This window comes from Sus scrofa, chromosome 13 (assembly GCF_000003025.6).
Source record: "Sus scrofa isolate TJ Tabasco breed Duroc chromosome 13, Sscrofa11.1, whole genome shotgun sequence".
NCBI classification, from domain to species: Eukaryota; Metazoa; Chordata; class Mammalia; order Artiodactyla; family Suidae; genus Sus; species Sus scrofa.
Window position 1 is genome coordinate 4,344,218 of NC_010455.5, and position 12,485 is coordinate 4,356,702.

General features: G+C 37.7%; 1 protein-coding gene across 8 annotated transcripts in view; it reads right to left on the bottom strand.

The window, feature by feature from the left end:
• Nucleotides 1-12,485, bottom strand: part of TBC1D5 (TBC1 domain family member 5) — a 546,905-nt gene that overhangs the window by 152,674 nt on the left and 381,746 nt on the right. For all 8 annotated transcript variants that reach the window (XM_021069681.1, XM_021069680.1, XM_021069682.1 and 5 more), the window contains one exon: nucleotides 2,409-2,551. In XM_021069681.1, the coding sequence (XP_020925340.1) occupies nucleotides 2,409-2,551 (143 nt within the window). The remainder of the gene's footprint in view (nucleotides 1-2,408; nucleotides 2,552-12,485) is intronic.

The window sequence follows — 12,485 nt, forward strand, 5'->3', positions numbered from 1 at the left end:
CCACTATGGAGAACAGTATGGAGGTACCTTAGAAAACTATACATAGAACTCCATATGACCCAGAAGTCCCACTCTTGGTCCAGAAATGGAGGTACCATATCTGGACAAAACTTTCCTTAAAAAAGACACATACACCTACATGTTCACTGCAGCACTATTCACAATAGCCAAGACATGGATACAACTCAAATATCCATTGACAGATGACTGGATTAGGAAGATGTGGTATATGTACACAATGGAATACTACTCAGCCATAGAACAGAACAAAATAATGCCACTTGCAGCAACATGGATGGAACTAGAGACTCTCATCCTGAGTGAAGTAAGTCAGAAAGAGAAAGACGAATACCATATGATATCACTTATATCTGGAATCTAATATAAGGCACAAATGAACCTTTCCACAGAAAAGAAATCATGGACTTGGAGAATAGACTTGTGGTTACCAAGGGGAAGGGGGAGGGAGTGGGATGGATGGGGTGCTTGGGGTTAATAAATGCAGACTATTGCCTTTGGGATGGATTAGCAATGAGATCCTGCTGCGGAGCACCGGGAACTATGCCTGGTCACTTATGATAGAGCATAATAATAATGTGAGAAAAAAGAATGTATGCATGTATATGTAACTGAGTCACCATGCAGTACACAGAAAACTGACAGAACACTAAACCAGCTAATGGAAAAAAAATTTTTAAATAACTATTTTAATAAATAAATAAAAAGTAGATCTTAGTATAGGAAACAGGAAAATTAAATTTAAAATATAGTTATGATGTGCCTAAGTTAGGAAAGAGTAAATACTTTATTGTTTAAGACTACAGAAAACCAGAATACATTTTGATAGTTGTTTGACTTAGAAAAAAATTTTTTTTTTTTGTCTTTTTTTTAGGGCTACATCTGTGGCATATGGAGGTTCCCAGGCTAGGGGTCCACTTGGAGCTTTAGCCACTGGCCTGTGCCAGAACTACAGCAATGAGGGACCTGAGCCATGTCTGAGACCTACATCACAGCTCATGGCAACGCCAGATCCTTAACCCACTGAGTCAGGCCAAGGATCAAACCCATGTCTTCATGGATGCTAGTTGGGTTCGTTAACCACTGAGTCACAAAGGGAACTCCAAATTTTTTAAAAATAGTATCCAAAAGCATTTTTTTAATGAAGAGTTTCTCATTCCTTTTGTTTTTTGTTACTTACATTTTATAAAAATAATACTACTTTACAATGGGAGATTAGTACTGAATAATTATAAAATCTAGTATCCCTCAAATCTACCCAAACATCCTTCTCTGCTTTCCAGATGTTTCCTCTTATGGTTTCCATGTTCTTATTTGATGAGCTCTGGCTCAGAAAGAAGGAACTTTTCACTCTGTATGTCAAAACCCAAACTATCTGACCTTCAAGGCACAGACAAAAACCACAAGTTTTGGATTAATATGTGCTCCTGTCACTTATTCACTGAAGCAATTTGGGGAGAATTAAAAAAAGTATAATCTAAAATTTAAAGAATATTATTAGCGTCACCAGAGGCATTGCAAGAGCATCTGGCACAAGTGGGATTCAATGAACAAATAAAGAGAACCACAGAGCAATTCAACCGTCAAGATTATGGATGACTCCAAATAGTTTCTGTGCTTCTGACGAAGTCCTACTCTTATGCTAGTTCCTTCTTTCTACTTCATCATCACTTTGCACAATCTTTTCTAATTGTATTTTTGGCTTGCAAATCTTGTTTTGTGAACTGTGATTATTTTTCTGAAAAGGAAAACAATTTGAGGCATCTTGAAATTTAAAACATACTCTGCTGTCTTCTTTAAGCTGAGGATTATCAGATTACTCGAAAAAGGGAAAGGCACTGACTTTCCCACTCGGTAACACCGTAAGGTAGATTTGAGTAGATGGGAACACAGCTACCATTTGGCACTCCGCTGAGAAATGCATTCGGCCAAAATATAACCGAGAAGTTAAAATATCTTTAAATGTAATATTTATTTTTTATAGGCAAGTTGTCAATACTGTAAAAACAGCTCCAATCTCTTAAGAAATATTCGTGAATACTCCCTACCTGTCAGAAGGTGGAGCTCTAAACATATCTGAAATACTGGCTTTTCATATATGTTTCGCAAATGTGCGTAATGAGATTAAAGCAAGCGTAAAATCTTTAGAAGAATTGTTCTGAAGAATATTCCAATTCTCTCAGGATAAAATCACCCACATCTGCAATATGTACATGGATAACTAACAAAAAGTATATTTAGGATGTTCCTTTGAAAGTTTGATATAGGGACTATTATTAAAATGTAGGTATGGTAATTCAAAATAAAAGGGAAAGTAGATTTAAAAGATAAGACAGTTTTAAAAATCAGGACCACCTACGCGAATGCTGGCAAGGTCATCAAGCACTTACGAGCATCTCGGATGTAGAGCAACATGGCTATGAAGATATAATCAACTAAACTCAGGCTGAGGCCATCTGCGAACAAGGCATCCCAGACCACCAGAAGGTCCTGCAGGGGGAACTCTCGTCCAAACAGCAGCCGAACCCACCGTCTGGGAAAAAAGAAGACCAAAATTTAGAAAACAGTACTTTTGAGAATACAAAGAGGAATATTTTCTCCTGTACCTGTGAAAAAATTATAATTTTTAACTCATCACATTGAAGAAATATTACATATCAAACATACAATACAGTAAAATCCAAGTTTTAAGCTCCAAATGAGCTTTGTACTTTTATAACTAGGCCACAATCACTAAACTTTATTCCTGTATGTATAAAACACAAGTACAATATTTGAAAAGGGTAGCTAGAGATCTTTCACGAGGTTAGAAGATCACAAATCTCAAAAAGGCAAAGAGTACAATGAATTCAAGCCAGTCTGATAGTTGCCTAATATGTAAAATAATGAGTTAAAAAATAAGTTTTCCAAAATTTTGTATCACTGATTTCTTTTAAATTAGACTTTTACAAATGGTCATATGACAAATTACCATAGCCAAACAGAAAACTGCATTCTTACATTTATTCCTATGTAAAAATATTCATTGCAAAATTATATGTGGTAGAAAACCCAGAAGATATATATTCTTTGTCAAGCATAGACAGTTATTTCAAATGAAATACATAGTGATATTTAATTTTTGATTTTAGAATAGATAAACCTTATCAGTGACATTATCATTCTAGGAGTATTTTTCAAATACAATCACTCTTATGGTCAGGAAAATGGATACCTATGCTATAGAGCAGACGTAAGAAGCTAGTAAGAATACTAAACAAGGTCTGTGTATGAGTATATATCGTAAGTAGTAACACTTCAGACTTTGAGAAAATACTAAGCTATTTATATCTAATTCTTATAAGAAAGTTAAAATAATTAATTTTGAGATATTTTTACCCATTAACTTCTAATTTTATATAAATGGCTATAATTTCCTTATATAAGCTTTTCTCTAGGAACTTCAGCTAGAAATCTATGTGATTCTGGTACACAGCGAAGATTCAAAAATTCCAAATTTCTAGTACCACCAGATAGTACAAAATAGAGGAAATTCTTTAAAAATTACTTAAGACACACTACCTCTTTGCAAAATTAAAACATAGCCATCTGTGAGGTTAAAGTGAGGCCAAAAAAAAAATTCAAATATTACTTTTTTCAGGGAGTATTACATTTAAGGAGGAATCAAAAAGCTGTAATGAAATAGTGTATAATCACACATATGTATCACAGCTTATTAGGAACCATATGATCAAATACTTGAGTTCTTCTATTCATATTACCAAATTAATCAACAGAATAATTAAATTGTATTTTCAACTACATCTTAAATTGTGTTACTCAATTTTCCAGGAAGAAAATTTAATGCCTAAGTAACATTTATCCTTTCATAAATATTACAGTTATTGCTTGTAATTTTTATCTACCTTTCAATTATTACTCTCCTGCTAATATAAGAGGTGACTAACACAAAAATACATATGTATGTTCTGCCTAATATGCCTGTATTTGTGTGGTTTGGAGCAAAATATTTTTTCTCCACACACTTCTAATTCTTTCAAATTACAAATGCTAATATTTACTGTTTTTAAGATGTGCAAAAATATCCCTCAATTAAACAAGCATCTCTTCTTAATTACACACAATCAACTGGTCTTGCAGAGTGTCAGGGGAACCAGAGAATGGGCAAAGCAAAAAGTACCTGGATTAAACAGTCTGGGGGACCTGTTTAAAGGATTTTTAAGCTGATAACTATATCTGCATAACTAAGTGATGAAAAACATTCAGAATGTGGTTATTCAGTTACCCAACTGACACAACTGCAAGAAACACTCACCAATGAAAAAAAAACAAAAAAACAAAAACACAAAGCTTATGAGAATCTAATGAAAAACATGGTGTCTCTAGTCGGTAACAATGTATTGGATAACTGAAATTCGCTAAGAGAGAACTTAAATTTTCTCACCAAAAAATAAAAATAAAAAAAGATAAATATGTGATGTGACAGATACATTAATTAAATTGATGGTAGGAATCCTTCACAATGAGCATGTACATCAAAATCATGATGATGTATGCTAAATATCTTACGACTATTTGTCAATTACACCTCACTAAAGCTGAAAAGTAAAAGTACATAAATAAATAAGAATTATTTTGGTTTGACAGATAGGTAAATTTTGGTACTTTCAAAACTGAAAATTCTGACATTTAACTGATTCCTTCTGGTTCAAATCTGGATGTCAGTATAAAATTCAAGCATCACGCCTATAAAATCATATTCTTCCCTTAAACACCCCCTCCATTCCTGGAGGTTATTTAATGCTTTCCTTATCTGAATAAGCCCATTTAGTAACTGCTGCTGCTGTTTTCTAAAAGACATTGTTTTTGTAGAGCCTTCTTATGCGTAGGGAAAAAATTTTCTGATGTTATCATCCTGCTATCACCTATTGAAAGCAAAATGACTTTTGAAAAAAGGTGACATCTATCATATTACAATAAACATATTTATCAAAAAAGAGAAAAAAAAACAGATGAAGGTTAATACACACCACGGATGAAAATACAATGCTACCTTTCCCCCTCTTCCTTGAAGTTCAAATTATTTTCATTTTCTTATGGACGATCGATCACATTTTTAGTTTCATCACAGATAGTGCATCAGAGCAAAAAAAAGAAACAAAGGAGCCTATTTTTCAGAAACAATATACATTCCTATTATTTCTATAACAAAATGCCCACTTACTGCCCAAACCCCGTTCCCTTGCAACTTTCCTGCTGTTAACAGCTATGTTAGATTAGCTTCAAAAAGGACCCTGCAGATACATGATGCAGCAATGGCCACTGCAGTGTTATCGGGAGGGGGCACTGCAGAAATCTAGCAATCCAAACCGAATGAAACATGATTTCAGAGCTACACAGGATGGAAGTCTTCAGTACTTTTATATGCAATATGTAATCTGTGTTGTGCTGCTTTATAAATGTTTTATATTGCTTTATTTTTGAAGCTTCACCTTGCCAAAGTACACTACTAAATAATTCCAGGGCAAGGGCCAAATTGTGTGTATGTGAGAGAGGGAGGGAGAGGGGGGAAGGGAAGGAAGGAGGAAGAGGAAGAGGAGGAGAGAGAAAGAGATATCCAGAAAGTTCTTTGTAGGGAGCTCTGTACACTTTGCTAAGTGCTTTATGTGTTTACCAAGGTCTTGTTAAACTCACTGTAAAGCCACCTGTCAGCGCTACTGAGAAGCAAAGGTGCAGCTAAATTGGAAATACAGGCATTGATCTTGTTAGTGGAGGCATAAAAATAATTCAGGAAGTGGGAAAAAAAAACAAACACAGAAGAAAAAAATGTATCAGTAGATGACTGGAAAGTTTCTTTTATATAAGACTGTTAGTAAGTTGTACATGCAAAGATATTAAATTAAGGCAAAACAGAATTTCTTCTATTTTATATGCAATTATAGGAAAATTAAGGCAAAATTCTCAAAACATTTAAGAAGTACTACATGACTAATGGAATGCTTTGGGACCAACAATGACCTTATCAATAATTTAATCATTCTTATCCCAACTGGATTTAGTTCATCCATATTCACCACACACAAAATTTTCTGTGCTATTTTAGGCTTTCCTCATTGAGCTTAAAAGCCAAGGAAAAAAAAATCAGTTCTTTATGAATAAGTTACCAATAGAAATTATTTCATAAGCTTTTGTATTCTCAGAAAGGAAAACTTACTCTAAGAAATGAGGTCTTATAAAGAAGTCACTCCTAAAATTAACATGCTTTTATTGCAGTTAAAAATATTTAGTAGGAGTTACACTTAAGGGTAGCATTAATCCTTTCTTTTAGCTTCAATTTAACTGCTTGATACTATTAATCTTGCTTTATGTATGTTACACCTGCAGATTCCAACGCTTATAACTATATACATTTTATGACTTGTGATAATACAGTAATTCATAATTTACCAGATTTGCTCAGTAATCAAAATCTACACAAACCAAAAAGACCACCTGAAGTATTAAATTTAATAATAAACCCACCCAAAAGACAGGACAGTGTCCATGTCTGTACTTGCACCACTGTTTTCAGTTTTAAATTTCTGTGTAATTAAGCTGCTATCCTCAGGGATCAGTAACTCTTGATGGTGTTATTGCTTGGTGAATGACCCATAGAAACACCAAGAGAAATCCATTTTTTTTCCAACCAGTTTATGAGAATGACCCATTTGACTGAGGTTTAGATAAATCTAGCCATAATCCAACATGGCTCTATGGGGTTGTACATGCAGAAAGAAATTTATATTCTGGACATTCACTTCCTTTTCTTTCTGAGATATGGGTATAGCCACCTTGGAAGAATAAGTAAAATGGAAAAGGTATATTCAATTTAACTTAATAAACATTATAAGGGCATATTAAGTAATCCGTGATCAAGAAATGATGGCACTGGGTAAGCACAATGGAACAAAAAGAGCTATGTTAGATGTTTGCTTAGTGGTGTTAATTTTGTCTTCTGCCTTCTGTTCACTTGTACTTTTCAGAGCTAACAATTTTTAAATAATCCATGCCTATTAGAGAATAAACACAGAATCCAAATTCTGGGCTTGTGTAAGAGAAAAACAAAAGCAAACCAAAAATGCTCATCTTTGTGGCTGCCACATCCTTGACTGAATTTAGGCTCTTCTTATATTGGGTTCCTTTGTACTCAGATCTTTTTGAATTAATTTACCCTGGGTTTTCCTTTAAGTCAACTCTGTGAAAACTGTCTTAAAATTAGAACCAAATATTGTAGTTATTATAATTAGGGTCATGAGACATTCTTAATTCTAACTTCTTTGGAGAGCAAAGCCATGAAAGATGGAAACCAAAATTAATCCTTTTTTTCCCATTTTACATTTATTATTCTTTTAACAGCTCTGCAGAATACAGTATTCGAAGATGCTTAGTCTGTTTGCTATTTTTTAAAAGAAAATCTAGTCAATTACTTCAAATTAGTGTTCTTAAAAATATTTAGGATCTGCATGTTTTACAGAATGATCTGAATACTTCAAGGCCATCAAACAAACTCTGCTGCAAAAACAGAAGGAACTGTAACTTCAAATTAGTTATTATCTTTGAAGAACTCAAATTTGCTTTCTAAGTGCTCCTTGTAATACATGGGTTGAAGCCAGCTTGAATTTGGCTTTCTGGGAACACATGTTAAACCTAATTTAACCCCCACAGGAACAGGATATGTACATGAACTGTTAAAAGTGTATTTTTGACTTTGGGGGAAATTCTCTGTTCCTTTCAGAGGGCAGTACGTAGCCCTTTATTAAGGAAGGTTTCTTATTCCAAAAATAACTTCCTAATAATTATCACCCATTCCTACTGTAATTTATTCTCTTTGGCAAGTGTTTGAAGCTGTTTTGTCAGAACAACTGTAATATGCCCTTTGCAAAAATAGCCTGAATGGAAAGCAGAGCCTTGTGTATCTACGGTTTTCCAGAGGTACAAGATGCTCAGGAGAATGTGGGGCACAGAGAATGACCATCTCATGTCTCCCTCCCTCCCTCTCTTTCTTTCTCTCTCCCTCTCTCTCATACACACACACACACACACAGGCACACACTCTCCCACATACCTCTCTTTTAGAGGTAGACATGCTATTTGGATTATGAGTAAGGTATTTCAAAGACTCAGTAATTTGAGGATATGTGATTTGCCAACAAGTTCAAATGAAACCACTGAAAGATGGTCATACTTCACTATGGATTCAGTCATATGAGCAGGATGTGCTCTGAGAACCTGCTGTGCACTTCAACCGGGTGCAGCTGAAATCTTAGCCCCTACTCCAGAGGACAGGGGGGTAAAAGGTGCTAAGAAGTCACCTCTCTCTACCCTATCACTGATTTGGGATCTACTACAAGTGCGATCCTGGGCCTCCCCTTGAGAGAAGTACTTGGAAGCCACTATTACATATGAATAATGACATGAAGAGCTGATGTAGGTTGGTGGTCACCTTGGGACAATTCTTTTAGGCTCTGTGAACACTGGCTTTTATTTGTACTACAAACAAGTTTTACTTCTAGGAGGTCTGTAAATAGGTTTTGTTCTGTCATTTTACCTTCAGGAAAGAGAGTGATGAGCAAATCAGTTTTCTAAAAGAGCATACAGAGAACTGCTAAAAATAATTGCTCCCCTCCTTCCTAATCTGAAACCCATTAAAAGAAAAACTTTATTTGTATGTGACTTTATTTTTTAAAACTGTCATAGTCTTTTTCAAATACCAGTGGAATTTAGCCTCAGTAATACTTTTCAATTTCCTCTGCATAAATATGTATTTATACATTTATATATATATTGTTGGAGGAACTGATGTGACCGAGCTAAGAAATATTAGGGTCAGTGTGATTCAGGATGGAGGTAAGACCATACATGGCAGGCTGGTTATACTTCACAAAGAAAGTCAGATTAAGCCCTGTCCTAAAAGGCAGCAGTGGTATTTGGTTTCCTGTGACTTCTTACCACTTACTTGTAGCTGTGACCACCTTCTGGGGGTGATTCTTGGGGGGCTCTCTCTTCCTTCTTTCTTCACTGTTCCATAAGGCTTCCAGATCTGGCTGCTCAGAGGCCAGGACAAATGCTTCGCTTTTTTTTTTTTTTTTTTTTGCAGGTTCCACATCCATTAGTGTCACTGCTCCCCAATCATATTTTCCAGAGATAAAGGCACTGGTAAACAAATCCCAGCTACAGGGTGGATTACGGATAGTCTGGTATGGTTTCGCTCCCTTCTCCAGCAGATCACAAGCTCTTCGGGGTCATTTGGTGTTGGACATACAGTAGGGGCATTAACAAATGTTTATTACATTAATATGAATCCTCCGACCCAGGTCAGCTCTTCTTAACCAGCTCTTCTTGATTTTTGAGCCTGCATCCTTCATTTCTCACAGGTTTCTTAGCTGCTCATCAGACGTCCCCCTGGGCTTCCCTCATCTCTGTAGGGGTCCCTGGACACACACTGAGTAGTAAATATTCACACTTACAGAGGAATCCATCAAGGCCTCCTACACCCTCTTGGGCCTTTCCCCTTCACTTCCAGAACTCTGGCTTCCTGCCTGCCTACACCTCAGATACTGTGCAGCTGGAGCCTAGAGTCTATCAAGACCCTGCCCTCAAAGTGTGTTCCTAGGATCAGCACCATCATTGGCGAGCTTGTTAAAAAAATGCAGACTCTCAGGCCCCCATGTAGTCAGAATCTTCATTTTACCAAGACCTCCAGGTGATCTCTGTTCATACTAAAGTTTTGGAAGCCACAGACCCCTGTTTCCTGCTCATTTTGGTACCCACTGTCAGGGCTCCTAAAACCCACCATGCATTCCTGAAAAATTCCAGGAGAGAAAAGACCTAAACTATTGGATGACTATTCTTTTTTTTTTTTTTTTTTTTTGTCTTTTGAAGGCCGCACCCATGGCATATGGAGGTTCCCAGGCTAGGGGTCCAATGGGAGCTGTAGCCACTGGCCTATGCCAGAACCACAGCAACATGGGATCTGAGCTGTCTGCGACCTATACACCACAGCTCATGGCAATGCTGGATCCTTAACCCACTGGGTGAGGCCAGGGATCAAACCTGCAACCTCATGGATGCTAGCTGGGTTCATTAACCGCTAAGCCATGATGGGAACTCCTGGATGACTATTCTAATTAGAGGAATGGTCTCAAACTTTAAAATGTCTTACCACAAGGCTTTCTTACTCCCTGACTACTTTTGATCCTCTGCCAAACACAAGGGATGGCAGCTGGTTCTCTTGTGTATCAAGCTTTGAAAAAGTAGCCTCTGTTTGTTCTTATCTAGGTGACCTTCCTTTGTTTCAACTGTGTATTTAGATTTGAGAGGTTCCAGGGAAATCCCTGATCCTGACGTTTCTCCAGAACAGGGCTCCTAAAGTTTGCCTGGGGGCCTTATTAAAACACAGACTTCTAGAAGCCATCCTCAAAGCTTCAGATTCTGATTCCAAAATTCAGATGGGGCCTGATAACTCACGTTCTGAACTAGTTCCCTGGAATTGCTGGTCTGCAGATGACGGCATGAGAGTCAATGAATGAGGTTCTGGTTTCTGCTTACATCCCCTCTTAATCCTGGGTAGGGGTCTTCTCATCAGCTGACTCAACATGTGTAGTCACTGGACCAATAGCCACAAAATGTCTAATGGCAGGACGCAAACCACACAGAGCCAAACCTCTCTTAACATTCTATCTCTATTAACACCTATACTTCCCCCATACTCCAGGAAAAAATTACTATAAAAAACATGATACAATAAAGAAGAAAGACATGAACATCAGGAAATGGGAGAAGGCCTCCCAAAGGATGGGAGAAACTGGGCCACTCTGATTTTTTTAAACTCCCAGTGTATTACAAGATGAAGAAATGCCAAAACAGGGCCATAAGATTGTGACGTTTTCAATGTTAACATTTATAAGTCAATGTTTTTTAAAGACAAATTTACTATGATGGCCACACATAATCTCAGGTAAAGGTACAGCAAAAGCTTTAAGTCTGAGGCCCTTTGTATTTAGTCCTGAGCTAATGGCCCTCCTGGCCTCTTGTGATTGGCTCTGAGGAGGTAAGAGGGCTGTGATGTGGCAGGAGGTGGCTGATTAGCTAAGTGCAAAGAGAGAGCACCCCTGGGGGGGGGGTGGCCAGTGTGCACATGAAGCAGGGAATCCCAGTGCCACCAGGACCCAAAAGGGCATTCTCCTTCTCCCCATGCAGAACCCTAAGACAATGGGAGCCTGGCTGAATGGTCATCCATTTGGTGTTTTCTATACTGTGTTATGCATGAACCATTCTTACCCTCAGATTCTATGCTATCAATTTGTTCAAATGGAGCTGGCTCTAAAATAAACATGCATTTAAAATATTATACCTAGGGAGTTCCCATCCTGGCACAGCGGAAACGAATCCGACTAGGAACCATGAGATTGTGGGTTTGATCCCTGGCCTCACTCAGTGGGTTAAGTATCTGGTGTTGCTGTGGGCTGTGGTGTAGGCTGGCAGCTGTAGCTCTGATTAGACCCCTAGCCTGGGAACCTCCATATGCTGTGGATGCGGCCTTAAAAAGACAAAAAAGACTAAATAAATAAGTAAATAATAAAATATTATACCTAGAAAAAGAAAGAGCTAAACTCTAAGAGATGTCCACCCCTTGGTACAACTACCACAGGCTCCATGATGTCCGGGTAGAAGAGAGATGTCAGGATAAGAGGGTTTTCCTGGAAACTCTCAAATCTCAATGCATAGCAGAAACAAAGGAAGGTCACCCAGACAAGAACAAGCAGAGGCTACTTATTCAAAGTTTGCTACATAAGGCAACCAGCTACCATCCCTTGTATTTGGCAGAGGATCAAAAGCAGTCAGGGGAGTAAGAAAGCCTTTTGGGGAATAAAAGGGAGGGCTTCAGGCATGCCTGACTGGAGGCTCCAAGTGTGGCACTGGGCTAGCTAGAAGAGGAACACCATTTCTGATTGATTTAGGGAGCACATTTAGCTTTCTCTGGTTGGTCCTGAGTTGGAAACAGGCAAAACTAGAGGAGCTGGCAGTCACTGATCAAGTCCTGACTGTTCTGGGCTGATTTTGCTGCAGAGGTTATGGCTTGGCTTCTTATGCAGGCCGGAGTTCTCTTGCCCTATGCTGACTGGCCACTGTCCATTTACATATTCAGTCTTTCTATATAGAGTTGAGGCTCCTTAGCCTATGCCTATGCCTGGTCTAAAACTAGCTATGTTCCAGCTTCACAAAATTACATTCTCTGGTAGTTGTGAAGTCCAAAGGGAGACAAGATTGAGAGGCAGTGGCAATGGGTATGTTGTTTCTCCTTTATATAAAGTATCGGAAAGTGAAACAAATTCAATTCTCTACGTAACGAGGGAGGAGTTGCGGACCCCTCTGAGAATCCCTCCCCCCTAAAATATACACACATGCACCAGTGTACTCATGTACAA